Below are 27,264 nucleotides of genomic sequence, written 5' to 3' on the forward strand. Positions count from 1 at the left end.
CACCACCCTAAGCCAGTGAGGCCACCAGCCAATAATGTGGAATTCTTAACTGTACTGTTTGTTTTAAAAATGTGATTTTCCCTGAAAATAATTTTATTAAAAGCAGCAATTCAGGCATCCAAAACAACATCAAAGTGAAATAATTTCAAAGGTTATGAATTCAGAGGAAAGTGCCAAGGAGGTTCATAGTGTATTTTAAAGAGAAATACCTTTTTTAGGCCACTATCTGATTCCGTTCTCCTAAGATCTTGGCCATCATCTCCCTCTTCCTTCTCGCCTCCTAAACAAAAAATAGGTTTTTTGTTTTTTTTTAATTTTAAAGTTGTGAAACAGATTAGCGAAGGAAAGAATATCATATAGGTATCTTGGGGACGTAGTATTTCTGAATCCTACTGATGCCCCCCAAAAGAGGGAGCAGCTTGGTGGCAGCTAAGTGATTACTAATAATTTTATGGATGCAGAAGAGCTGGAAGCAGGAACATGTATTATTACTCTTTTAGCTGATATCTTAGGAAAATATTTTTTGTTACTCAAAATGAATATGAGTCTGATTGGCAGGCTCTTGAGTGTCTTAAGATCTCACTAAGAAATTTACTGATTGAATGGGAGCGGAGATGTAGCTACTAAAGTACAATGTAGCTACTAAAGTACAAATCATTTTGAGTTGTGTGGGACAGTCAAGGATTGCCTATAAAAGCTCATGACTTCACATCATTTACCTTTTGAAGCATTCATCTGATGGCTGTCAAATCCTCCAAAGGTTTCTGCTCTCCGGGGCAGGGAAACAGGACCGACCGCACCTTCTTGCTCAATGGGGCTGCTGACAGTTGGCCCAAGTGTGCCTCCCAGATTTCCACTCACCAAGCCCTGAAGGATCTCCACTGGAATAAAGGAAACATGCAAAGCTGACATCTTATCTTTCAATGAGGAGAAAACAAGTTCACAGTATACATGATATGTACAAAGAGCATGATTGGAAATTTCCAAAGAGTTGACTGGGTGAGTTCCTTTGCTCAGAGAAGGGTCTCAGCTCAGGGTATGTGTTTTGGTTGGACTCTACTAGAAATTTAGAGATGAGACTTTCCACTTTATATACAAGAGGTTAGGAAATTTGAAAGTGTACAGGGAAGGCAGAGTAATTTACTAGAAGTTACATGGCTTCTGGAATCATATCCAAAGCAGCCAGAAGATATTCCTTGGAAAGTAAGATGGACTGATTTGAGAACAGCAAGTAAAACAGTCAGGGTTTCTGGCTTCGCTAATGTGGAGTGAGTTCAAGGGGCTAGAGTAGTCTAAGAATTTGCATCTCAACTCTGGCCCACTAGGGTTCTTTTCTAGGGTATGGCTCACAGAAAGAAGAAAGTGGAGAAAATGGAGTAAAAGTTAAACAGGAGAAAAAGAGATAAAGAAAAAGAAGGGCCAGGTGGAATAAGGGAGGGAACCAATAGCAGGAAATCTGATAAGACAAGCCATGTTAAAAAAGAAAACCTACACAAAAATGATAGACGAGTCCTATGGTGTGAGAAAATCTATATGAATCTGTAAACTTAAGACACTAATTTCACATAAAAATGAGCAACAGAAAATATGGAAGTCAAATCCCATATAAAGGGAAAACACAGGTGGGGAAAACACAGGGTCTAACTTCTCTACAGATAACAAAAGCACATCAGAAAGACATGTCCATAAAATAAGTGAGCAAAACACATTCTTGCCTCAGCCTCCTGAGAAGCTGGGACTACAGGTGCACGTCACCACACCCAGCTAATTTTTGTATTTTTAGTAGGGATGGGGTTTCACCATGTGGGCCAGGCTGCTCTTGAACTCCTGACCACCTGCCTTGGCCTCCCAAAGTGCTGGGATTATAGAAATGAGCCACCGCGCCCGGCCCCATCAAACATGCTTCAATTTATGAGTCCGTAATAAAAACTATGGGTCACTTGCAGAAGATGTTCATGGTCTTAAAAACTGGTAAATAAATAGAGGGGAAAAATAATCAAGCGTTTATCCTTTTATCTTTTATGTCACGAAAAAAGAGACAACTAAATTTATGCCCTCTCAATGAAAGAACACACTATAAGGGCACAATTTACCAAAGAGATCAAGTCTGAGTGATTAATTAAGCCTCTGAGAATCCAGCTGCAAATCTGAAGGAAACAGAGGACAGAACTGTATGAATAAAATCCAAACTGTGGGAAACTCTCTAAGTCAAAAAGCTCATATTGTTCAAAGATAAATTATATGGGAAAAAAAAAAGATGGTGAGGGGAACTGTAAATTAAGAATTTTAAGATGCATATCAAAAAAACATAAGCAAAGTAGGCCGGGCGCGGTGGCTCAAGCCTATAATCCCAGCACTTTGGGAGGCCGAGACGGGTGGATCACGAGGTCAGGAGATCGAGACCATCCTGGAAAACACGGTGAAACCCCGTCTCTACTAAAAAATAAAAAAAAAAAAACTAGCCGGGCGAGGTGGCGGGCGCTTGTAGACCCAGCTACTCGGGAGGCTGAGGCAGGAGAATGGCATAAACCCGGGAGGCGGAGCTTGCAGTGAGCTGAGATCCGGCCACTGCACTCCCGCCTGGGTGACAGAGCGAGACTCCGTCTCAAAAAAAAAAAAAAAAAAAAAGGTAACTAAACTATAATGTTTAGGAGTAGGCACTTAAGTCATAAAGATATATAAGTAAGTGATTAACGGCCGGGCGGGGTGGCTCATGCCTATAATACCAGTTCTTTGAGAGGCCAAGGTGGGTGGATCACTTGAGGTCAAGAGTTTGAGACCAGCTTGGCCAACATGGTGAAACCCTGTCTCTAAGAAAAATACAAAAATTAGCTGGGTGTGGTGGTGCACACCTGTAGTCCCAGCTACTTGGAAGGCTGAGGCAGGAGAATCACTTGAACCCAGGATGGGGAGGCTGCAGTGAGCCGAGATCGCACCACTGCACTCCAGCCTGGGAAACAGAGCAGCAAGATCCTGCCAAAAAAAAAAAAAAAGGCATAAATGATTAATTTTAAAAAAGGCCAGAATAACTGCTCCTTTTGGAGGGAGGGAGGTATGATGGGGACAGGGCACGTGGACGAAGGCACTTCAGGGTGTCTGGCCACATTTAATTTCTTGATGTGGGTAGTGGTTAAAAGGATATTCACCTGATTATTTACTATAGTGAAGTATTTGTTTTGGGTAATTTTCTGCATTTGTGCGGCTTTATTTTAACGTAAAAAAGTAAAAACTGGCAGATAATATTAGAGTGTAAACCACTCTGGGAGGAGATAAAAGGGAGGCAATGCTGAATGTTAATTACCCTCATTTATTGCACTTTTCATTAAAGGTCCTCCTTTGAGAGCCTCTTCTGTGTTGGAGCGGAAGAGAACTCTAGGGCTATGTGTCGGGGAGCAATCCTCTGGGAGGGGGGTGCTGCACTCAGCCATGTCCCGGAAAATCATCTCCTTCTCTTCCAACAAGAGTAGGATTTGTTGGTCCTTCTGTTGAAGTTGTTCTGCAGGATGGAGAAAATGATCTGTGATTTGATTGGCATTTAGTATTACGAGATGACTAAGACATGAGCACCACCTTGTGGTAATCTATGGAAAGGGACAAGACAGGACACCCCACCCACTGCCCTTTCTTTTTCATCATGACAGCAATATTGTTTCTGTTCTGTGATTTCTATCTGGAAAACCATTCTGGATCTTTTTGGCGAACCATGGAAATTGTGACATAACAAGTTTGCACTTTGCTTCCATTCCCTTGTCCCCTGTTTACTTCTCAGCCCTCTACTCTCTAGCTTCTGTCCACTCTGCAACTGGTTTCCCAGCTCAACTTCACGATTGAATCCAATGAGGTCTTTTAGGTTGTTTTTTTCAGCATTGATGATTACTTCCTCCTTTAAAACATGTTTCCTTCTTTAACTTAGGACACTGGTTCTCTTCCTACCATTCTTTCTCAGGACACTTTACTGATCTGCCATCTGCAGTGGAATCTCTTATCTGGGCTCCTGGCTTCTGTCTCAGCTCCATCCTGAGAGCTGTCTTCTTTTTTTTTTTGAGACAGAGTTTCGCTCTTGTTGCCCAGATTGGGGTGCAATGGCACACTCTCGGCTCACTGCAACCTCCACCTCCTGGGTTCAAGCGATTAAGCGATTCTCCTGCCTCAACCTCCTGAGGAGCTGAGATTACAGGCATGTGCCATCACCCCTGGCTAATTTTGTATTTTTAGTAGAGATGGGGTTTCACCATGTTGGCCAGCTGGTCTCAAACTCCCAACCTCAGGTGATCTGCCTGCCTTGGCCTCCCAAAGTGCTGTGATTACAGGTGTGAGCCACTGCACCTGGTCTGAGCTGTCTTCTTTACCTTACCCACTTTCCTCTTGAGGATCTCATTCATCCCCATGGCTTCAATTACCTTCTATATGCTGATAATTCATTAAAAAAAAAAAAAAAAATCAAAAGTCCTCCCTTTCTTAGCAGCAGACCATGGGGCCCAAGTGGCCACCTCTACTGAGATGCTTTGTTCTCAGCATGTGAGAAACCAATCTTTTCTCTAGCCCATCACCTCCTCCCTTTAGTGTAGAATCTCTTTCTCAGTCAACAACTCTTCATCTTCCAGGTCACCTGATTTGGAAACCTGTGAGAAATTCTTTCTCCTCACTCTGTCCCACCACCAACTGACCAGACTTTTTTTTTTTTTTTTGAGAGTCTCACTCAGTCACCCAGGGTGGAGTGCAGTGGCACTATCTCGGCTCACTGAAACCTCTGCCGCCCGGGTTCAAGCGATTCTCCTGCCTCAGCCTCCCAAAGTAGCTGGGATTACAGGCACGTGCCACCACGTCCGGCTAATTTTTGTATTTTTAGTAGAGATGGGGTTTCGCCACGTTGGTCAGGCTGGTCTCCAACTCCTGACCCTTGTGATCTGCCCACTGTGGCCTCCCAAAGTGCTGGGATTACAGGTATGAGCCACCAAGCCTGGCCAACTGACCAGATTTTAATGACCTTATTTCCTACTCACATCTGTTCCCTCTCCAGCTCATTTTCACTTAACCTATCCTAACAGTCTTCCAAATGGTCTTTCTACTCCCAGTCGCTTCCCATTCCCTCAAGCAACTCTCCTAACTAGCTTCAGCATGTTTAAAAAAAAAATCTTTTTTTTTTCTTTTTTTAAAAAATTACATCAGTCCCTTGTTGCCTTTTTAATACCTGGTGCTTTTCCAGCTTAAGCTCCCATCCCTTAGCCCTGACCCTCCAAACACACCAAACCTGTCATTCCTTGGCAGACATGTCAAGTCCCTTTTCACCTTTGCACATAACTACTCTTGTGTGCTGAGATAATTTTTTTCAGATGTAGCTCATGCACCAGCTTCTCTGTGAGACTTACTAGACGCAGGATGAGCAGATCCCACACATGTTAATCGTGCCTGTGGTCTAATAAATCACTGTGTGGCCCGTCGTTGAGGTATGTCTCCCCTGCTAGGGTGTGAGCTTCTCAAGGGAAAGGGCTCTTTTTAAGGAATCTTTGCATCTGTTGTACCTAGCAGTATGCCTAGCCAGGTACTTAACAAAATTTAAAGAAGGAAGATTTTTATCCTTGTCATCCTAATCATGGGCCAATAAATCTGCTGTAACTCTGGCTCTGGTCTAAATCTGTCCATATTTTTAATTTTCCCCTCAGTGAGACTCAATGCTTTCATCTGTATGGCTTTAAGACCTAACCAAACTCCTTAGATGCTTACATTTATTTAACTCTAAGCCTTATTTCGACCCAAAGCATAGTCTTTACTTAGAAACATTCGATAAGCCACTGGCAAAGAGAAAAGAGCACCAGGCTTTGCTAAGACAGGGAATAGAATTCTGGCTTAACCATTAACTACACGTGTAACCCTGCGTAGCTTGTCCTTTGTGGGCCTCGACTGTCTCATCTGCACAACGGGGATTAGAATGCCTGTGTTGTAGGGACACGGACAAGACTACACAAAACAGTCAGCACTCAATAAACAGGGGTCAAACATAGATCGATACACACCCTTCTCCCAGAACTTCAGCTCACAACTCATTTGTGAACTGCAGATAAGTGATAACGCTAGGGACTGGTGGGAGGATTAAATCAGATTAACTGGAGAATTCTTTTCCCCAAATTCTCTCATTTTAATTTTAGATGTGACTACAAATTTTGGCAAATTCATCTGTGACAAAGTACAGAGAATGTCATGAGGTTTGAGAACACTGATCCTGAGTTAAGAGAATCAATATTCTCTTGATCCAGTATTGGACACATCCTTACAGTCATTCTTTACCAGGACCCATGTCAGCCTGGACTTGGTTTCTCTTTTGTTAACAGCTATTCGTTTCGCTGCTTTCAAGTGCCTTCTGGGGCAGCTTTAGAACTGAGGGCAAACCCGTCCTCTAAAATCCACCAGCAGTCTTCTGCAACTGCAGACATTCCAGACAAGGGGCTCAGACCACTCCCAATGCCTCACCTTTTAATTCTCGGGCTTTGGTGTCCAACATTTTCTTTTCTTCCTCATTCTCACTAGGAATTCCTTCATCTTCATCTCTGTTCCTAATACAACCCAAACAAGACAGAACAAAAAGTTCGTAAGATGTCGATTACTCTGGTCACAGTACAGCCTATTATGAAAACACACAGAGACATCAGGAGGGCTGGGAAGGGTGGGGCCTGGTGGTTAACTTACAGGGTGTTGATTGTGTCCTGAATGATCTGAATCCAGCTGTTTCGTTCCTCTTTGGAGCTGGCATGGACTTCTACCATCTCTGGATCTTTCATCCCCATGCTGATCAGGAATAAACCTTTCTCCTCGTGTGCCACTTCTCTCACAATCAGTTTCTTTAAAGAGATCACTGTTGACTTCTGGTCCTGGAAAAAGGGAAGAGAGCAAATAAAAGATACATATACAATATTCTAACTCTTAAGGACAGCTTAAATCTAAGGTAAGACTAGATGCTGTTAAAAAAGCACACAGTTTGAAAAACAATGGCTGCTTTAGGATAAAGAGAAATATCTCATTTCATTCAGATTTTAACAAAGATTTTCAAAAGGGAAATAGTAATTTATGGCTCTAAAGGTTCCAGTCATGTTTTCTACATGATGAATCTTTCCAGGTTCCCCAAAGAATCCAGTCAGCAATATTATACATGAGCATCATTTATGGGCTCACATGTGAGAAATACTCCAGTGACAGGTTTCTTCATAGGTCAAATAGTCAGATGTCCAAGACACTAAAAGAAGACTGTGATGAAACAGAATAATAATTTTTGGGGAAGAGGGGATGCCAGAAAATTGTGAGGGCGTGTGGGAAATTACTCAGAGGAATTTGTCCTGAGCCATTAAATTTTAAGAGGGCTGGGGAGAGCAATAATATAGTGCTTACATTCCATAACTAACCTAGATGCTTATAATACTATTACAAAAATAACAATTCAGCTTACCAATGAGGCAAAGATGTACTTCTGGTCTTTTTCTTGAAGGAAAACTAAAATGTCAGTGAGAAGAACTGCTTGAACCTCTGGAAAATGGAAATGGGAGAAGGGAAGATAGAACAATGACTACTTAATAGTTACCACAGTCAGAAGGGTTTTTATTGAAGGTGCAATACATACACCCCCATAAGGGCAAACTATGATCTGAGATCACACTCCTCCAAAGCAACAGTTTTACAGTTCTCCAGGATTCACATCTGGTCACCAGATTTTTTAGCAGCATTTTAAAATGGGATTTATCACCAAAGCCTTGTTTTGGAAAAGTTTAAGTACTCAGTCCTAGAAAGATATATCCCATAAGACAAGAGTTTAAGAATAAAATACTTTTAAGAATAAAGCTGAAAAGCTGGACTTGTACAGATGTTAAACAGCAACACAGAGCAGGATACTCCAAAAAATACTCAGGTTGCAATATTTTTTGACTTCTGATTACAGTAATGGGAAAGGTGTGGGGCAGGAGACAGCAATGCTGCCCAAAGATGAAGTATAGAAATATCTAAGTCTAGTGAAAAGATGTCCGTCTTCCACACCCTCAAAAGAACAAAGAGTGGCCACACAGGCACCTTCTAGTCTTACAGGTACATGTGAATATAGGGCTCTTTCCTCAGCTCCATATGCAATAGTCAACTTAAACTCTTGCTCTGACTAATCCTCTAGGAGTAGGTAGTAACATTTTCCACTAGTCTCTTGAGGATGGTTTGATGTCTCTGGAGTTGAGTCTATATCGAGCTGGCAGGCTGGCCCCTATGTAACATCTTCACTGTGGAAAGTGAAGTCCACGATTCCCTGGGAAAGGATGGAACTGACTTACGCAGTCCATGCCCCACCTTTTCTTCTACCTTTGCTGCAACTGGAATCCCCTTTCTGTGGAATTCACTGCAAAGCTATGAAGAAAACAGAAGCAAGGACATCTGATTCCTAGGGAGGTCTAATTTTTTTAGGCTAAACTACTGCAATTTTCTGTGTACTGCCATCAGTTATGAAAAAGTTTTTTGTTTTTTTTTTTAAAGTTTACTTTTAAATAATTCAGGTGCCTGCACCCTCTCCCTCCCCCCAAATAAGTGAGACACAAATTTTAACTTCATTGAATCTTGAAGTTTATACGATCAGTGTCAGTGGATCAGAAAAAAACAATCCCACCCTTTTTTTTTTTTTTTTTTTTTGAGACGGAGTCTCGCTCTGTCGCCCAGGCTGGAGTGCAGTGGCCGGATCTCAGCTCACTGCAAGCTCCGCCTCCCGGGTTTACGCCATTCTCCTGCCTCAACCTCCCCGGTAGCTGGGACTACAGGCGCCTGCCACCTCGCCCGGCTAGTTTTTTGTATTTTTTAGTAGAGATGGGGTTTCACCGGGTTAGCCAGGATGGTCTCGATCTCCTGACCTCGTGATCCGCCCATCTCGGCCTCCCAAAGTGCTGGGATTACAGGCTTGAGCCACCACGCCCGGCCAATCCCACCCCTTTCAAAGAGTACCTAACATAGTACTGGCTGTACTTGGCATGAATTCACTTGGGGGTGAAAATGACTAAACACCAACTCCTATCTCTACTGGAGGCATTCTAGGCCACAAAACCTATTGTCCTGCCATGGCTTGACCACAACTTTATTCCAACAGCTGGGATCTACTAGTTTTTATTTTGGACATAAATAAATTGCTATGTAAAGGAAAGAATAAAGCGCTGGCTCCAGGCAGCAGCAGCTCTAGGAAATTCAGGCCTTTACAAGAAAAGGCAGGTATTTCTGAACTGCAAGCCTGCTTAGAAGTCTCAAAGAGAGCTAGGGCTCTCGCAACATCACAGAATATTAGGACTGGAGGGAAGGAGCCTTAGTTCGAGTTTATCACAGAACAATGAAATACACAGCCAGCTGGTGGTGGGAAAGGAGATTTCTTTCTCTGAATCTTTTCTGCCCTTCTTTTTTATGCCTTCTGTTACAATGCAGGCCCAGATGAGCTCTTCCCCAAAGCACTGCACAGTCTCTTGATTTGTCTGTCACCAGTCTCTCTTCACTCCAGCTGCACTCTAAACTGCCCCTAGTTGTCATACTGAAAAACCACCTCATGTAGTATCCCTTTCCTGCTTGCCATTCTCCTTTTTGAACCCATTCTTTGCCCCCCTCCCTCATCAATAGTATCAACTGTTAACTCCTCAGTCTGGAGAATGCACCTCATCACAACCTGGCCCCTCTCATTTCTTTGGGCTAGTTTCCCGTCACTCCCCCATCATTCACTCTGCTCTCTATTTGAGAGTCCCGGGTGTCCACTCTTCCCTGGACGTGCCACATCCTTTCAACTCGATGCTTCCACTTTCTCTTCCTTAGTGGGGGGAGCACTTTCTCCTTACGTACCAGGTACCTTCCTTGTCATCCTTCAAGACTTGACTCTAATGCTATTCCTCTTGCTTTCTCCTCCATCCCAGCACACATCACACTGTAGAGCAGGTACCTCTTTCCAAGGCTGTTCATTTTGATTTCAACTTCTAAGCAGGGTGTCCTGCTTTATTCATTGTTGAAACCAGTTGATTGCCTGGAACTTCTTTACTATTTGTTCTAAGCATGGGTATTTCCGATAGCAGTTACCTACATCATCGCTTACACCTCAGAAACGAAAGCAACACACATTTCCTCCACCTTCTTTCTATACTGGTGAGGCTGACAGCACTGGCCTAGCCTGCTTCAATGTCCTCAGCTCACTGAGGCCAGGGTGAAGGGGTGGGTATAACTCAAGGCTATTGGTGTAACACATAGACCCATGGAGTATAGGTTTGATGAAAACAAACAAACAAAATCAAATGTACAGATAAATTAAAAAACAAGCCTCACAGCTTCATTAACTTGACACGGCTGACCATTTGAAATGTAAAAATTAAAACCAAATGGAAAATGGGCATCCTTTATGATTTCTTTTGTTTTAAAGATATATGTATATCATAAAATATAATAATAAATCTAACTGATGTGGGTTAAACTTAACTTTCTATTAGGTGTCTGGAGCTGCAAATTCCTCTAACATCGCTGTGAACAAGCCTGTGAACCTCTAACATCGCTTGTGAACAAGTGATGTGTTTTGAATTCACAGATTCTGTGAAACCGTCGCTGATTGTGTCTCCCTCCTTGTGAGTTTTGCCATAGACCCCAATTCCAACCTGGCTGTCCATCTCTTGTAGGGGAATACACCTTCCTTGACAGCTTGCATATGTGCACTAATCTTATGCTTTGCTTTGTTTTTTTAAAATCTTATTTTCCATTTTCCCTGACTGCATCATTTCTTTGTCATCTTGCTCTATTTTGTATGATTTTGTAGGCCATCACAAACCATTTTTGATATAAGATTATGAAGAACTAAATGCTTGTTGCTCCTGGGTGGTGTTTGGAGATGGGCTCTCTGAGAAAAAATCTGGTAGTGAATTTCCAACAAAAGCACTTGGATTTTGCCTGTTGTACCTGGGCACACACTTAGACAAAAGAGCCAAGCCTTACCTTTCAACCTTCCTGCTGCATTCTTCAGAAACACACTCCCATCACGTACAAGCTTCTTCCGTTTCAAATCTTCCTTGGCAAACATCTGACCACTCTTCATCCTCATGATTGACTTGCTATCTGTCTTTGTATAAATCTCATTGAGACGCACTTTCTTTTCATAACTTGCCACTTTGCTGTCTACAGCTCCAATCACATCCTTCACCAGGCTCAAGGACTGTGCTAGATCTTCCTGCTCCACTTCATTGTCTTGGAAGGAAAGAATAATTCTGCTTTTTATGGCTCCTTTTGGACCAGGGAAGAAGCAAGGGAATCCTGACTTCTCACTCCATATCATCTTTTCCCTTGTGACTATGCTATCAGAGGGAAGCCAACACGTCAGAGGTCATGTGCCTATCCCTCTTGCTGTCATAAGTTTGATTCTAAAAAAAGCCAGAAGTTTTCAATGATTTAAATAATATGCAATCATATGTTGTGCTCTAAAATAAAAGGAACTAAAGACTTCTAGGACGAAGGTAGTAGCAGGAAGAGCAGCCAAGTTTTTTTAATTTGTATCTTTGTGTTACTTAATGTAACTTTTGGGAAGAACTGGTGGAAATTATCTCCCAGCCTAGTGATGAGAGAATAGTGTTCAGGTCATTGAACTCTGGATGGAATCAATGTGGTCCCTTTCCTTCTTGCTATCATCCACCCTAAGTCTGGTAACATAACAGTCCAAATTTTCATTCAAGAAAATTATTTTCAAGATAAAACACAAGGTCTCTTTTAGACCTACTAGAGCATGAAACAGCACTTCCATGGGGCCTCCAGTACTACTGGCCACAGAGGAAACAGTCCATTGCCATACAAGACTGGGTTAGAAAGGAGACTTACCTTTGGTACACTGCAATATTCTTTGGAATAAAACTGGGTACTTGGTAATCCGCTGAGTTACAAGCAATATGCACTCTGGAATTCCAAGCCTTCTAACAACTGAACTGCTCATCTTCTTCTGCAAGGGAGTAAACAGACTGTGAGGAATCACATGAAAAAGGCTCTAGTGAAAGCCGACAGGGACACATTGCTCTCAACAATGACGGGGGTTTTCATGTTTCTTATCAATACCTTTACAAAGGCTTGAAAACGCTTATCCTTGGCATAAAGGTCTTTGAAGTAGTTTACAGACTGGTTATGTTGCCCACAAAACTTGCCGTACGTCTTCTTTAAACGTTCTGCATTCTCACCTGAAAACTGCAGAGAAAAGAGAACAGAAGTCACGCCATGGGGCACCAAACTCGTAATGCCATTTTGTAAAATGTTTCCAGTCTACTTGTAAAAGTCAAAAGTGCTTCCTCATAAATTCGCCCAAAAGAATGAAATGGTGCAGTAGCTTTGGAAAGCAGTCTGGCAGTTACTCAAGAGGTTCAACTTTAAATAGGCAGACTATATGGCATACGGATTAAATCTCAATAAAGCTGTTATACAGATTTGAAAAACAACAAAAAATTACAGAAATTTTATGTACTGTGCACATAGGAAATGTAAAATGTATTCTAACTTCTATTTGTCATAAACAGTAATAAAACAATGAGATTCAGTAGGAGTTTTTCATGAGACAATCTTAAATACCTGACCTTGATAAGTTAGACAGATATCACAAACAGCCCTCATTACCTAGGGATCTGTTTGTACTACTTACTTCAGGCCAGTAGTCCTAATAATTCCACAAGGCCCTTAAATCATTCCCAAATGTGTGCAATCTCAATGGTTCATCTGAACGTATGTTCACTTTGTGGTAAATCAATGAATTTCTGTATGCAGTTCATAAAATATATGCTAAGCATTGATTTCCATGTACTAAAAACCTCCAGAGGCAACACAAATTGATCCTTACCAAAAAACTGGAAAGAAGGATTAGGGTAGCTTTTCCCTTCACCATTTACCAATGGAAGAGCTGAGACAGTAAGTTATCTGCTCATATGACAAAGCAAATGCCCCAAAGGTTTATCCTAGCACTGGCAGCACACAGAACCAGCAAATGGAAACTACAGGTTAAACGGTGAATTCTAGCCTCAAAGATCTTACTACGGGTTGTACACAAGTGCGAGGAGGTACAAATGGTAATACAAGTCAAAGTTTGATGAAGTACTAAGTTAGATGAAGTAAAAGTTAGATGAAACCAGAAAGGAGGGGCAGAGAGAGAGAAATGAAAATGCCCGAGGGGATGTTTCAGGAGGAAAGGTCATCATTTGTAGGTCTTACTTTTAAGCTCTATCTGTTGCAGCTATCTGTGTTCAAACATTTACCACACTGCATTTGCATTTATTTCATAACATGCTTACTTTTACTCCTAGAATAGGAGTTCCCTGAGGCAGAGGCCTAAGCCATATCATCCCCCTTTGTAGTTCCACCTGGCATTTAATAGATGCTCAGTAAATACCTGAAAAACGAATGAGTGAATGTGCTAATAAATTAATGAAGTGAAGGGTATGGGCTCAAGAATACAAAGGAAAGACAAAATGTACAATTCTCAGACAAATGTTCCAGCAATTAAGCCTCTGCTTCTACACAGCAGCAGATATTTGCCCAAAATCTTTGGGGAATCTGCATCTTTGGGGAAATATCTAGTCAGATGTACATGTTATAACCCTCTGCCTGTAAAGATTATACTGGCAATGTGTTTTTCAAGAATAATATTTTTAAAAGAAACATTAAAATCTGTCTATGATAATCACATCTAAAAGTACCAAAGTAACTTTTAGCTGAATTTTTTGGAGTATGAGTAAAACCATACCACACCTTGATGAAAGTATCAACAATACATATTTTATTAAGTATTTTACAGATAGTCACTTATTCAATTTTCTGTGCTTCAGCTGGTTTTTAGATACATGAGATCCTTCTGATTTGAGGCAGAGGGGAAAGTTGAAGATTTCCAACACACACTGTACACACACACACACACACACACACACACTTTTTTAAAATTTTGAGTTGGGGTCTCATTCTCTGCCTAGGCTGGAGTACAGTGGCACAATCACCACCACGGCTTGCTGCAACTTCGAATTCCTAGGCTCAAGTGATCCTCCCACCTCAGGATCCTGAGTGGTTGGGACCACAAGTGCACGCTACCACACCTGGCTTTTCTCATTTTTTTTTTGTAGAGACAGTTCTTGCTACGTTGCCCAGGCTGGTCTTGAACACCTCGCTTCAAGCAATCCACCTGCCTCAGCCTCCCGAAGTGTTGGGATTACAGGTGTGAGCCACTGTGCCCAGCCCCAAATATTTAAATATTTTTCAATTTTTTTTTTTTTTTTAATGAGACAGTCTCACTCTGTCTCCTGGGCTGCAGTGCAGTGGCACGATCTCGGCTCACTGCAACTTCTGCCTCCCAGGTTCAAGTGATTCTTGTGCCTCAGCCTCCCATATGCCACCACGTCTGGCTCATTTTTGTATTTTTAGTAGAGACGGGGTTTCATCATGTTGGCCAGGCTGGTCTTGAACTCCTGACCTCAAACGCTCCGCCCTCCTCGTCCCCCAAAGTGCTGGGATTACAGGCTTGAGCCACTGTGCCTGCCCACATTTGTTGATGTCTTAAACTATACTGTTTCTGATGATGGCACAGACTGAGGAAGAAAAACTAAGTTTTACTGCGCATCTATCATATGCATTAGGTAGTTTATATACACACTCCCTTTAACTTCCAAAATAACATTATGAGAGAAACCCTACATCTGCATTTTACAGAAAAGGAAATCAAGGCTCCAGAGAAATTAAATAAGTTCCCTGAGCTTATACAGATAATAAATGGTAGAAACAAGATGTGAATGCATGGCTATGGAACCCCATAACTTCCTCTTTTCCCAATGTATATAAGAACCTGAGATCTTTCCTATTCTCACCTGATTGACAAGCACATCCCCTATCCTCTTGATGAGAAAGTTCTTTTCACTTTTATCCACCAGAGACTCCTCCTTCCGCTCCAGAATCCTCTGAAAGAATTGGCTATGGATACTGATCAGCTCATCCAAACAGGGGAACAGCTTTTCTACCATCTGCTGCTCAAAAAGCAGATCCGTCATCATCCCCCGGCTGTACACATCACTCATGATCTTGAGAGTGCGGACATGATGTAACTCTGTCTGCATCAGCTCTAAAAGGAGGAAAAAGATCAAGGGTCAGGAACACTCTTTCATGAGGATTCTCCCTCAAAGATCATCTGCTGCAGTCCCAAAGCTAGTTTAGAGCCCAGTTTGAACCTTAAAATTGGGTCAATAGCTATCTTTCCCCTAAAGTGTTCTCATTTTTTTTTTTGAGACAGGGTCTGGCTCTGTCACCCAGGCTGAAGTCATGGCTCACTGCAGCCTCGACCTCCTGGGTTCAAGCGATCTTTCTGCTTCAGCCTCCTGAGTAGCTGGGGCTGCAGGTACACACCATCATGCCTGGCTGATTTTGTATTTTTTGTAGAAACGGGGTTTCACTATGTTCCCAGGCTGGTTGTGAACTCTGGGCTCCAGTGATCCACCCGCCTTGGCCTCCCACAGTGCTGGGATTACAGGTATGAGCCACTGCACCTGGTCAAGTGTTTTAAACTTATTCCTCCATTTTTTGATAATAGGTACACTGAATTCCATCAGTCTTAAATTATTGATTTCCAAAGAGGCCTTCACTGGATTCAGGACCTGTCATAACTGACTGTATACCCAGTTCTAGGAAATGACTTGTGTTTAGTCTAGTTTTTAGCGTAGGTAAGGAACAAAACTGAGATATCTCTTTCTAGGACTGCTGTATAAATAAGCACTCATATATAAGTACCATGTTCAGTAGAACTGAAAAAAGAAGAGTGGGACAAAAAGGAGATAGGATACAAACAGGACCATGTCTCTGTACCTTAAAGTTTTTAAAGGAAATCTTTTCAAGAAGTCACATACTAAAAAACTGATTTTCCATAGCGCAATAAATTACCGCTTAAAAATGCTGGACAATGCAAATCAAATATAATCAGAGCAAAATGAAGAATCTCACCATATATTACTTCTTGCCGTTTGACCACATCTTTCTTTTGCTGTTTTAGAAACTTGCTGTCTATTATTCGACTCCAAGACTCTGCTTCCAGCTGTTTGGAATCAATCTCAAAGTCTCCCAGTAGCTGTCCTTCATTCATGTCTGTACCTACTCCTCAATATATTAAAAAATCAGTATCAGAATCTTGGGTTTGTGACCTGTAGAATAAGCCTATGTTGAACTTTCCTCAAGATGATAGTTGATTTATAAGATGCATGAATACAGGGTATATTCACAGAGAATACAGGGGATATTCACAGGGAATATTCACATATTCCAGTACCAGAAAAAAACATCTTGTTCAGGAGTGACAGACTCTACATTCGAGGTTTTGGTTAAGAGTAATAAACATGACATAAATCCAACATGATTAAGACATGACTTCTATCTACATGAAGTTAAGAATTGGAAGGGACCTAGTACCTTTTCATATTTAAGAGAGCAGGATTACAATTGCTTTGTGAGCTAGAACTGTACATGTACAAAAGTCTAAGGGAAGAAAAATATTTGTACTAAAGAGTATGCCCACATTGAAATAAATGACATCCTTTACTTGACAGCTGCTAGATGAGTTTGATTACCCAGTCATTATAAAGCACTGGACACTTTACTGACAATTTAGAGAATCTTCACAGGTTACAGAAGAGGCAGGCACTAACACTCCATTAAGACTTATATTCTAGGTAATGGCACACACAGTCCCTACAGAGGCATAAAATATAGGCCATAACTTCCTCTTACCCTCATCAGTAAGTGATTCTGTTGATTCATTGACCTTGCTGATTTTATTTAGTGAGTCTGTTGAATGAGACAGGAATTTCCAGGTGTTTGACATGTTCTCATCATTGCCAACTCTGGGGACAAAAAAAAAAAAAAAAAAAAAAAAAATTCCATACTGTCAAATACATTCTGATAGCCTATGGCTTGCATTCTTAAATGAGTACCTGAAGACTCCAGAATGACAACTGGCTGGAAGTACTACAGTGACTGAAGACAAATTGCTTATGTTGGGGCCACAGCAACATGCACACTGCCTGGTAACAAAGTCTAGAGCATTTAGTATCATTGTAGACTCAAATTGTGAGGACTTTTTGAGCCTTTTTAAAGAAAGTGATAAGAAGCAAGGGGGAACTTTCTTCCATCAAACCATGTACACATTATATAAGAAACTTTCTGTTTAAAACTTATTGCCTAACCAGTACACTTTTTTTTTTTCTGTTCTCTAAATAACTACCGATCTAGCACTTAGAATCAACTACATTCTCTTTGGACTTTCTCAATCCTAACTCACTAACTAGCACAGCAGGCAACCAACTGATGTGTGAGTAGGCACAAAAGCAAGAACACTTTAAAGACCCACTTTTGAAAGTTACGATGTATACAAACTTCAGTAACATTACAACTTTTGAAAAGTACACTTTTGGAAATAATGAGAACATAAAGACAAAACAAAACAAAAATACCTGAAACTTTTTAAAGAAGGAGAAAACATTAGCCAGCACAGAGGTCAGGAATTACAAAAAGGAGACTTTTGCATAGTTAGGAATTTTGCTCCAAGATAGGTTAAAGAGATACTCTGAGTCCTACATTTGAAATGGCTTATTCACCTGATGGGAAGGCAGGCATCTTACCCAAAATAGTCAGCAACATCATTATCAGCCCCCTGTTAACCACCTGACAGCCCAGGCCTGGCCAGGAGACCAGTAAAAAAACTCAGTGCAAACCAGTGAGTGGGAACCTAATAGTAATAATTGGCTCAGCACTCACCTCCATGAAACTGACTTAAGTGTTAAGAGGCAAAAATGTAAAACAGAGATAAGAAACAAAACAACCAGGTTTATCTGAACAATAGAAAAGCATGACATCTGTAAGTGGTTGCAACCCAAAATTCTGAATTAAATCACCCTTTTTCTTATTCCTACTTATTTTGATCTAAAAAAAATCATCTTTTGAGAACTCAGATTCTTCAAAAGTAGAGCTGATGATATACAAAAGCCTACAGCAACCAGCCTGCTAAGGGTATTTAAAGGAGATCCTTGTGACAGAATGACCATTATGACATGTACCAAAAACATAATCCCCATCATCCTTGTCTGCACCAACCCATGACTTTATAGATTTATTTCTTAAAAAAAAAAAGCTTTTTGTCAAATGATGTGATTATTATGCTCTTGTCACCTAGATGCCAACTGTGCTATCTTTAAATATCTCCGCTTACCCAGTAATGTTCTGTATGGAGACACTTTTGGAGAGCGAGACACTCTGCTGGGACCGTCTACTGGCAAATATCGGGGTGGTAGTGGTTTCATCCACCAGGAGGACTGCGGACCGAGGACGCTCCTTGGGCTGTGCGGCTGCAAAAGGAGGACACTAACTGAAGCATCACTCATCCAGTCCCACCTAGTACTGACCCATCTGACAAATAACAAGCAGAAGTAAGGCGCTTTACAGTAGATTTGCCCTGGAACTGTAAGTTGGTATAAAAACTCCATGGAGGATAGTTTGGTGATAACTACTGAAATTGTAAATGCCTATGTTCTTCGATCCAGCAATTTCACTTTCAGGCTATGTTTATTTTTCAAGATATACTTGTATATTCGTGAAATGATGTTATGTCCAAAGTTATTCAATGCAACACAATAGGTAAAAGCAAAAGACTGGAAAAGACGCGAGTATCACAAGACTGGTGAATAAGTTATGGTACACCACATAGCAGAATACAATGCCACTTACAAAAAATGAGGACTACTTTCTAAGTACTGACACAGATAGATAGATCTATCTCTAAGATCTATTAAGGGGAGGAAAATCAAAGTGCAGAACAAAATATGTAACAGGCTATCTTTCATGCTTAAAAGAAAGAAAAATAATCCAAGTTGTATTTACTTTAACAGGCGAACTCCAGGAAAATAAATTAAAAAAAAACTAAGAAGAGTGGTTACCTCTGGGATGGGATAGGCAATGGGGATAAAGAATCCTGTGGGAGTATTACGTATTTTAACATTTAAACTGCAAATAAAATTGAAATACTTTCTTTTTTTTTGAGATGGAGTCTTGTTCTGTCGCCCAGGCTGGAGTGCAGTGGCGCGATATTGGCTCACTGCAAGCTCCACCTCCCAGGTTCATGCCATTCTCCTGCTTCAGCCTCCCGAGTAACTGGGATTACAGGCGCCCGCCACCACACCCAACTAATTTTTTGTATTTTTAGTAGAGACAGGGTTTCACTATGTTGGCCAGACTGGTCTCAAACTCCTGACCTCGTGATCCGCCCGCCTCGGCCTCCCAAAGTGCTGGGTTTACAGGCGTGAGCCACCGTGCCTGATCCCAAGATTGAAAGAATTTTAAGGGTAAAAGGAACCTTAGAGATAACTGGGAGCAGCGTTCTTTAGGAGCGTTCACCATGAAAACATCTAGAGTGCCGTTAGATATGGAATCTCAGCCCCCCACCTTGTCTTCTGGGGGTGGAACCCAAGAGTCTACATATCTTACAGGCTCAAGTGATTCTTCTGCTCACTGCTAGAGAGCACAGATTTTGATGATTTCCTTTAATTTACAGATGAGGAAAATGTAACACTTGTTTAACATCTGTAACTATAGATGACCCTTGAACAACATGGGTTTGAACTACATAGATCCCCTTATATGTGAAATTTCTTCTGCCTCTACCACCCCTGAGACAGCAAGACCAACCCCTCTTTTCCTCCTCTTCCTCCTTCTTGGTCTACTCAATGTGAAAACGACAAGGATGAAGACCTTTATGATGATCTACTTCCGCTTAACAAATAGTAAATATATTTTCTCTTGCGTATGATTTTTAAAATAACATTTTTTCCTTTGGCTAAATTTATTGTAAAAATATAGTATATAAGACACATAACAAACAAAATGCATTAACTGGCTGTTTATGTTATTGGTAAGGCTTCTGCTCAACAGCAGGCTATTAGCAGGTAAGCTCTGGGGGAGTCAAAAGTTTTATGTGGATTTTTGACTGCATGGGGGCGGGGCTAGCACACCCATCATCTGAGTTATTCAAGGGTCAATTCCAATTTGTTCTCACAGTGCGTATTTCTCATTAACATGACTAAAGAGGAAACTAGAGATCTAATTTGCTAAAGTGGTCACGCTGGCACTTGGGAACATTTTTCCTTGGTAACTGACTTGCTGTCCCATTCACAGGCTGCATTGTCTGTCCACCCCCAGGAGTGTCAAGAGGTGAAGGAAATAAGATTGGGGTGGTAGTTATGACTTCACAGTATTTCAGGATGTCTTTGACTCAATAAGCATTAATAAAATCATTAATTTCCAATTCAAATTCTATTTACAAGATGATGACACAATAAAACAGCAGAAACCCAACATACTACAACCCGACCAGATTCTAACTGCAGGAAGTACACAAGGGGTATGGGATGTGGATCTACCCCTCTTCCCCCACCCCCATCCCCACCCAAGAGGAAAAAAGCAAGTGGGTAGAAAAGAGAATGAGCTTAAGAGTTAAAGGGCCTGGGGCATAGTCTGAATGTTTCTGAAGAGAGGTCAGTGAGCAGATAAAATCGGATGGAGGAAGAAAACACTAGTTCTTGAAGAATGGCAAGGATGTGGATGGGTCAGAAGAAAAATAGAGGACAATTCTGATGAGAAGAACCGTGGGAATGAAGACAGAAGTAATTATGTAGTATTAATGTAGAAGGGAGACATAGGATAGAAAAGGAAGCAGGTAGAAGGAATCAATGAAAAGTCTGGAAAAGCAGAATGATGTTAGGCAGAGCTCATAATAACTTGTATCTAAAAGCCAGCATGGGGGAAGAAAATAACCGCTCTCTTTATTTGTAACCAATCCATATTCTACCTAAGTAAGTGACTCAATATTGCTGCTTCCTTATTTGTGATGATTATAGCAGTGAAAACTAACACTTAAGGAGTGTTTACTACTAAGTACTTTACAGGTATGATCTGATTTAAACCTGACTACCACACAATGATACTATTACCATCCCCTTTTACAGAGGAAGAAAATGAGGCACAGAGAGGTTTGGTAATGTCCACAGTTACACAGCTATTAAGCAGTGGTGTCAGACTTGAATCTATATAATTAGAATTCACAATCTGTACTCTAGACCACTATGTTGCCTCAGTGGAGTACAGTAGGAATAAAAATATTTGTGGCAGGGCTAGGTACGGCGGCTCACACCTATAATCCCAGCACCCTGGGAGGCCAAGGCAGACGTATCCCTTGAGGTCGAAAATTCGAGACCAGCCTAGCCAACATAATAAAACCCCATCTCTACTAAAAATACAAAAATTAGCCAGGTGAGGGGACGTGCACCTATAATCCCAGCTACTTGGGAGGCTGAGGCAGGAGCACTGCTTGAACCTAGAAGGCGGATGTTGCAGTGAGCAGAGATCACGCCACTGCACTCCAGCCTGGGCGACAGAGCAAGGCTCTGTCTCAAGAAAAAAAAAAAAAGAAGACTTGTGGGGGTCGAAGGTAATAGTCAAGAACCTTGCACATAATAGGCATGTTTTTAAGACATGAAAATAAGAAAGAAAACAGACTTATGAAACAACAGATAATGTCACAAAAAAAAGCATTTAAGGAAGCTAGACATAAAAAGTATGTCGAATGGGTGAGATGACAGACTGAAATGGGTGTCAACCTGGAGAAGCTCCTCTTCTAGTCATCTACATGTGAAGATGGATAATAACCAGATTAAACATGTCTAAAGGGAATCACACTCTTGTGGGAGTGAAGACTAGTACAGCCATTCAGGAGCTATCTGGAGGTACTCAGAGAAATTAGGCACAAAGCAGTGGTTTTCAAGCTTGAGTGGGCATCAGAATCACCTGGAAGATCTATTAAGACACAGACCAGGCTGGGTATGGTGGCTCATGCCTATTATCTCAGCACTTTGGGAGGCCAAGGCATGAGGACTGCTTGAGGCCAGGAGTTTGAGACGAGCCTGGGCAACATAGTGAGACTCCAACTCTACAAAAAAATTTAAAAATCAGGTATGGCACCTGGAGTGCCAGGAACTCAGGAGTCTGAGGCGAGAGGAGTTCCAGAGCCCAGGAGTTTGAGGTTATAGTGAGCTAAGATCACACCACTGCACTCCAGCCTGGGTGACAAAGCAAGACCCTGTCTCTATTAAACACACTCCCACGCACCACAAAAACACACAGAATGCTGGCCCCATCCCACAGTTTGTGATTCATAGATCAGGGTAGGGCCTAAGAATCTCTACTTCTAAAAAACTACGTTTTCAAGAACATTGCCTGGGGAAAGTCTCACAGAGGCTCCCATGGAGCCAGCTAACGAGATATTAATCACTGCATTATTTATAGTAGCAGCTGGAAGCAATGTAAATATTCTGTCTCTAGGGGAACTTAAAATGTGAAATATGCTTATGAAAGAATAGCCTGCCACAGTCTGAAACAACAGCGTACAGTAATAACATGCATATCTCAAAACGGTATTGAGTGAAAAAAATAAGCAGAATATATGTCATATTATCGAATTTAAATTCACACAAAATAATACTTTTTTTCAAAGTATACATATGTCTAACAATATGGCAGATTAGAAGGACATACATTAAATATACTATAGTGGGAATGAGACAGGGAATGGGGAGTGAAAAGGGAAAAGTATCAGTAAAACCAAAGTGGAGTCTTGTATGCACTGTTGAAAATAGTTTGATGTGAACGGAAGAGTGTGATTTACCCAATTCTGAGTAACACTTGAGGTCCTTAGAAATAATAAAAAAAAAGAACCATTTTCTACAACTTCTCAGTTTACAAAGAAGTTTAGGCTGGGCGTGGTGGCACGTGCCTGTAATCCCAGCTACCAGGGAGGTTGAGGCAGGAGAATCACTTGAACCCAGGAGGCGGAGGGTGTAGTGAGCCGAGATCGTGCCAGTGCACTCCAGCCTGAGTGACAGAGCAAGATTCCGCCTCAAAAAAAAAAAAAAAAAAAAAAAAAGAAGTTTAACAAACCAGATCTCATTCGATTCGTATGATTGTAAGGCACTGCAAACAGGTCTTTTAATTCCCAACTATTACTAAAGAGGAAATTGAGATGCACAGGGGTCACTTGCTTAAACACACAGGGCAAAGGTGCTGCCTTTAAGCTAATACACAGACTGTTTTAGAAACCTTCCAAGAGGGTCTGATGGTATAATGTTCAGGTATGGGTCAAGGAATCTGCAGGATAAAACAGCAGCCTTCTCTCACCACAAAATAGGTATTCATATCTTGACTATGAATAATAATTGAATATTACAACAGCATTTTCACATTCAGAACCAGAAAGTCAGAAAGGGAATTGAGAGGTGGGCTGAGCTACTTACGCTTGTTTCTCATAATGACCGTGGGTAGTGATGATGTGTCATGTGCCTGAAGGCTCCCTTTGGGCTGCTAAAGAGAAAGAAAGTAAGTCCATTGACAATTCACCTCTGTCAAGCCCTGAGAAGTGGAGTAGGAAGGGAGCAAGCAGTTCAGCTTCCTTTCCCACTCTGCTTTCCGCACTGCCCTAAGCACCCTGTGTCCCAGCCATAGTCGCCCTCAATTGCCATCCTCTAAACCTGCCACATACTCCGATGCTGTCTATCCTGCCTGGAATGCTTTTCTCACCTTCAGAGGCATGGCATTCTTCCCCTTCACGACTATTTAAGTGTTGCCTCCTTGGTAAAGTCATCTATAGCTTCTCTCCTCTCCTCACCCAAGACAGTGACTGGCACACCTTTCTCATTTATAGTAACTGTCTGCCTATCTTCCCCAGTAGATTGCTGGTGCCTTAAGGGCAGCATCTTTTGACTTTTGCATTTCATTTCCAGTAACTAGCATTTATAAGGTGCTGAATTATTGGGTAAAATACTAATTTCAGTTAAGACTTTTGCTGTAGCCATGTAACAAAAATACCTTGAGAAATTATAGATTGAAGCAATTAATCTGAGATAGGTTACTTCCTATTTAAAATGAAATTCCAGGCAGGGTGCGGTGACTCATGCCTGTAATCCCAGCACTTTGGGAGGCCAAGGCAGGTGGATCACCTGAGGTCAGGAGTTCGAGACCAGCCCAGTCAACATGGTGGAACTCTGTCTCAACTAAAAATATAAAAATTAGCTGGGCATGGTGGCAGGCGCCTGTAATCTCAGCTACTTGGGAGGCTGAGGCAGGAGAATTGCTTGAACCTGGGAGACGGAGGTTGCAGTGAGCCAAGACTGCACCACTGCACTCCAGTCTGGGTGACAGAGCGAGACTCTGTCTCTAAAATAAAATAAAATAAAATTCCCCCTTTTAGGTTATATTCTCTCATATGGGAGATGCTATATCTCTATTATGATCATTCTGTATAAACTAGTACATTCACAACAATTGAGTCTTACCAGAGATCACAAACTCAAATGACTATGGTGCCGGCAGGTAACAAATGACAGAAGCAAGCTGGGGTGGGGTGGGGTGTGGGGAGGCAGTGGCGGCTTGGAACTGGTATATCCTGTCTAAAAGAGGCAGCACCACTCAGCTCCAGCCATCCCTCCCTCCCTGCAGGCTCCACTGATGGAGCAGACTCCTGCCTTCAGCCTGCTTAATGAGTTTGGAGCTTATATTCTAGTGGGGGGAAGATACAGACCATAAGAAATCTATGTAATAATAAATAAAGATGGGTAAATACAGACTCTAAGAAGGTGGTAACTACTATGGAAAAAAGGAAAACCTGGGAGTGCTGGGTACCGGGAAATATCAGGGGGCCGGGGGTTATAAATCTTCCAATTTTTTCAGGAGAACTTAAGAATCCAGACTGATACAAAACATGATTTTTAAAGAGCTGCACTAACTCACATTTTAAAAGTACTACATGAGCCAAACAAAATATATGTCCATGGGCCGAAGATGATCTGGGCTATCCTATTTTTTGCCATTTTGATGCTAGTTTTAGTGCTTCTCAAAGTGAGGTCCTTGGACTATCAGCATCATCTGGGAACTTCCTAGAAATGCAAATTCCTGGACTTTCCTCCAGAATCTGAAACTCTGGGAGTGGGGCTCAGTAAGCTGTCTTTCAACAAGCCCTCGAGTTGATTCTGATGCACATTCCAGATTGAGGTCATGGCACTAGATAACTGTTTGGTGACTGATGAAGCACACAGCTCATTAATCATCTGTGTCGACATAGTTGGAAAGCATTCCTTTGACGAGGAATGAAGAGACACAGGTGACTAGAACACTGAAAACCTCACAGGCTGCCTAAAAGGTATGGCCCCCAACCCATACTTTTTTTTTTTAAAGGCCACTGGAAAAGCATGACTACATAGCATACATGTTCAGGGCAGATACCATCATAAAACAGGCACTTTCTATTCTTACATCATGTGATCAGAGCCACCTGTATTATGTACCTGAGAAAAGTGCTACCAGACAGGCTAGGGCTAACCGTAACACCCTCCCCGCCCCCACCAGCAGATCAATGCCCCTGACCTCCACCTGCTGCCCTGATGGTCCTGAAGGAAGAAGACAAGTGTATGAGAAAACCACTTTAATAGCAACACGGAAATATTAAAATCGCGAAGAAATGTATATTGAACATGAAGAAGTTCTGAAAGCATTTTCTTTCCTCAAAGTCTAATTCCCCAGTATTACTCAAGAAGAGGATTGATCGCTTAAGAGAAAAAATATTTTTTAGTTATAATTCGTTCTCAAAGTTGGTACCGAATGATTAAAATAAACAAAATCCACCACAACCTCAACTCTCCCAACTCCTGAGGATCTTGCTGGTTTAAACTCTTTTATTTTAAGCCTTCTTTTAGCCAGAAAGTCTTACCTTCATTTTGACCTTTGCACAGGAGGCTAGACTTTCTCGGCAGCCTTTGTGGACAAAAGCACTGCAATCTGAAAAGAAAGCAAACCCAAGGTCACATGGACAAAGCAAACAGATTCCAGATTCTGAGTTTCCACTGCTGCCACAAGTGGCCTCTGAATTTCAAAGTGAAGTCACTCACATGTGAGAGTGTGACTAACTGAAATTACAGATTGCAGTCCTCTTCTAGGAAGCAGGTCTGTGATGTTATTTGGAGGAGGAAAAACATGAGCAGATGTGATTTCTTTTTTTTTTTTTTTTTTCCCAGTGTTGTGTCTTTATTTGGAGACTGGGAGACAGATTACAGCTTAATGAGAGGAACGACGACTCAAGTGATCTCATGGGAAGGGTGAGTTTCCTGGCCCTCAGGGAGTGACAGATGTGATTTCTAATTAACAAAAACTAGTAAGTCTGGAACTTCTCAGACAGGAAGCTGAGAGGCTACCAAAACTAAAAGTGAAAGTGTCTGCCATCAATGTGTAAGTCTAAATTACAAATAAATACATAAATAAAGCCCCCAATAGGGGTTACAAAATTTGGATGACTGTAATAAAGCACAGAATATAAAATCTGAAAAGTTTAACTACGCTGGGCTTTTTGCAACCCATTCTCTGAGACAGGAACCACACACGAAAGGTCATCAGAACCCCACATGCACCTCTGGGAACTGTGACTTAAGAGAAAATGTAGACTTCTTGAAAGATAAAGCAGAGACCACAATTTGGCAAGGACAGCATTGTATCTTAATTCCTTTACTTTTCACTCCCTTGGCTGACAAGGGCCACTGACGTAAAAACCCAGGCCTCTGTGTCCAGAAGGCTTACCATCAGCTCTCAGTGCTGCTATAAAGTCACATAACAGAACCGTTCCAGGAAGCCAGAGGTAAAGCAGAAACAAACGAAAGATCTGTCTGTGGGGACACTCGAAGAGGAGACACTCTCATGGGAAGGGCTCACTCAGAAAATCAACCACAGATGCCATTCAATAAGCAATGCCCCACAGACTGATTCAGGAAGCGTCACAGGTCCTGTCTATACCAACTCACCAGTTAGGTGCCAACATCTCTTTAGCCCAGACGTATGGATTTGGGGGTGACTGGAGTGGTGATGGGGAGGGGAGGAAACCAGAAAGGAGACTGCTAGAATCCCAGACCTCAAAGGCCTTTTCCATTCCTTTTGTAACACTTCCTTTAACAACCACTTGGTTCACAGGTCTCCTCCTTAATACCACCGGCACAGTGTATTGAGATTCTCTTGGGTTTTTCTCTATCCCCTTTCTGGGGCAGGGACCATTCACCCACTGCTGAATCTTCAATTAAGCCTCTCTAGCATAGTGCCTGGATCATGCATCCTATTCAAATGCCCCTCTGTAGGCCCTACTATGTCTATTTAAACTAAAATTAGATGAAT

General features: G+C 41.7%; 1 protein-coding gene across 4 annotated transcripts in view; it reads right to left on the reverse strand.

The window, feature by feature from the left end:
- The window catches only part of AKAP13 (A-kinase anchoring protein 13), a 356,454-nt gene that overhangs the window by 13,163 nt on the left and 316,027 nt on the right, over positions 1 to 27,264 (reverse strand). For 2 of the 4 annotated variants that reach the window (XM_025390973.1, XM_025390974.1), the window contains exons 18-32: positions 25,820 to 25,887; positions 23,352 to 23,418; positions 18,224 to 18,359; positions 16,747 to 16,859; positions 15,967 to 16,119; positions 14,844 to 15,094; positions 12,067 to 12,192; positions 11,836 to 11,953; positions 10,963 to 11,211; positions 7,439 to 7,515; positions 6,685 to 6,866; positions 6,469 to 6,551; positions 3,302 to 3,496; positions 720 to 881; positions 210 to 280 (exon numbers count right to left, since the gene is read on the reverse strand). In XM_025390973.1, coding sequence (XP_025246758.1) covers positions 210 to 280; positions 720 to 881; positions 3,302 to 3,496; positions 6,469 to 6,551; positions 6,685 to 6,866; positions 7,439 to 7,515; positions 10,963 to 11,211; positions 11,836 to 11,953; positions 12,067 to 12,192; positions 14,844 to 15,094; positions 15,967 to 16,119; positions 16,747 to 16,859; positions 18,224 to 18,359; positions 23,352 to 23,418; positions 25,820 to 25,887 — 2,051 coding nt within the window. The remainder of the gene's footprint in view (positions 1 to 209; positions 281 to 719; positions 882 to 3,301; positions 3,497 to 6,468; positions 6,552 to 6,684; positions 6,867 to 7,438; positions 7,516 to 10,962; positions 11,212 to 11,835; positions 11,954 to 12,066; positions 12,193 to 14,843; positions 15,095 to 15,966; positions 16,120 to 16,746; positions 16,860 to 18,223; positions 18,360 to 23,351; positions 23,419 to 25,819; positions 25,888 to 27,264) is intronic. The other 2 variants (XM_025390972.1, XM_025390975.1) reach the window with 2 other exon arrangements.

The sequence above is a fragment of the Theropithecus gelada genome, chromosome 7b (assembly GCF_003255815.1).
Source record: "Theropithecus gelada isolate Dixy chromosome 7b, Tgel_1.0, whole genome shotgun sequence".
Classification (NCBI taxonomy): Eukaryota; Metazoa; Chordata; class Mammalia; order Primates; family Cercopithecidae; genus Theropithecus; species Theropithecus gelada.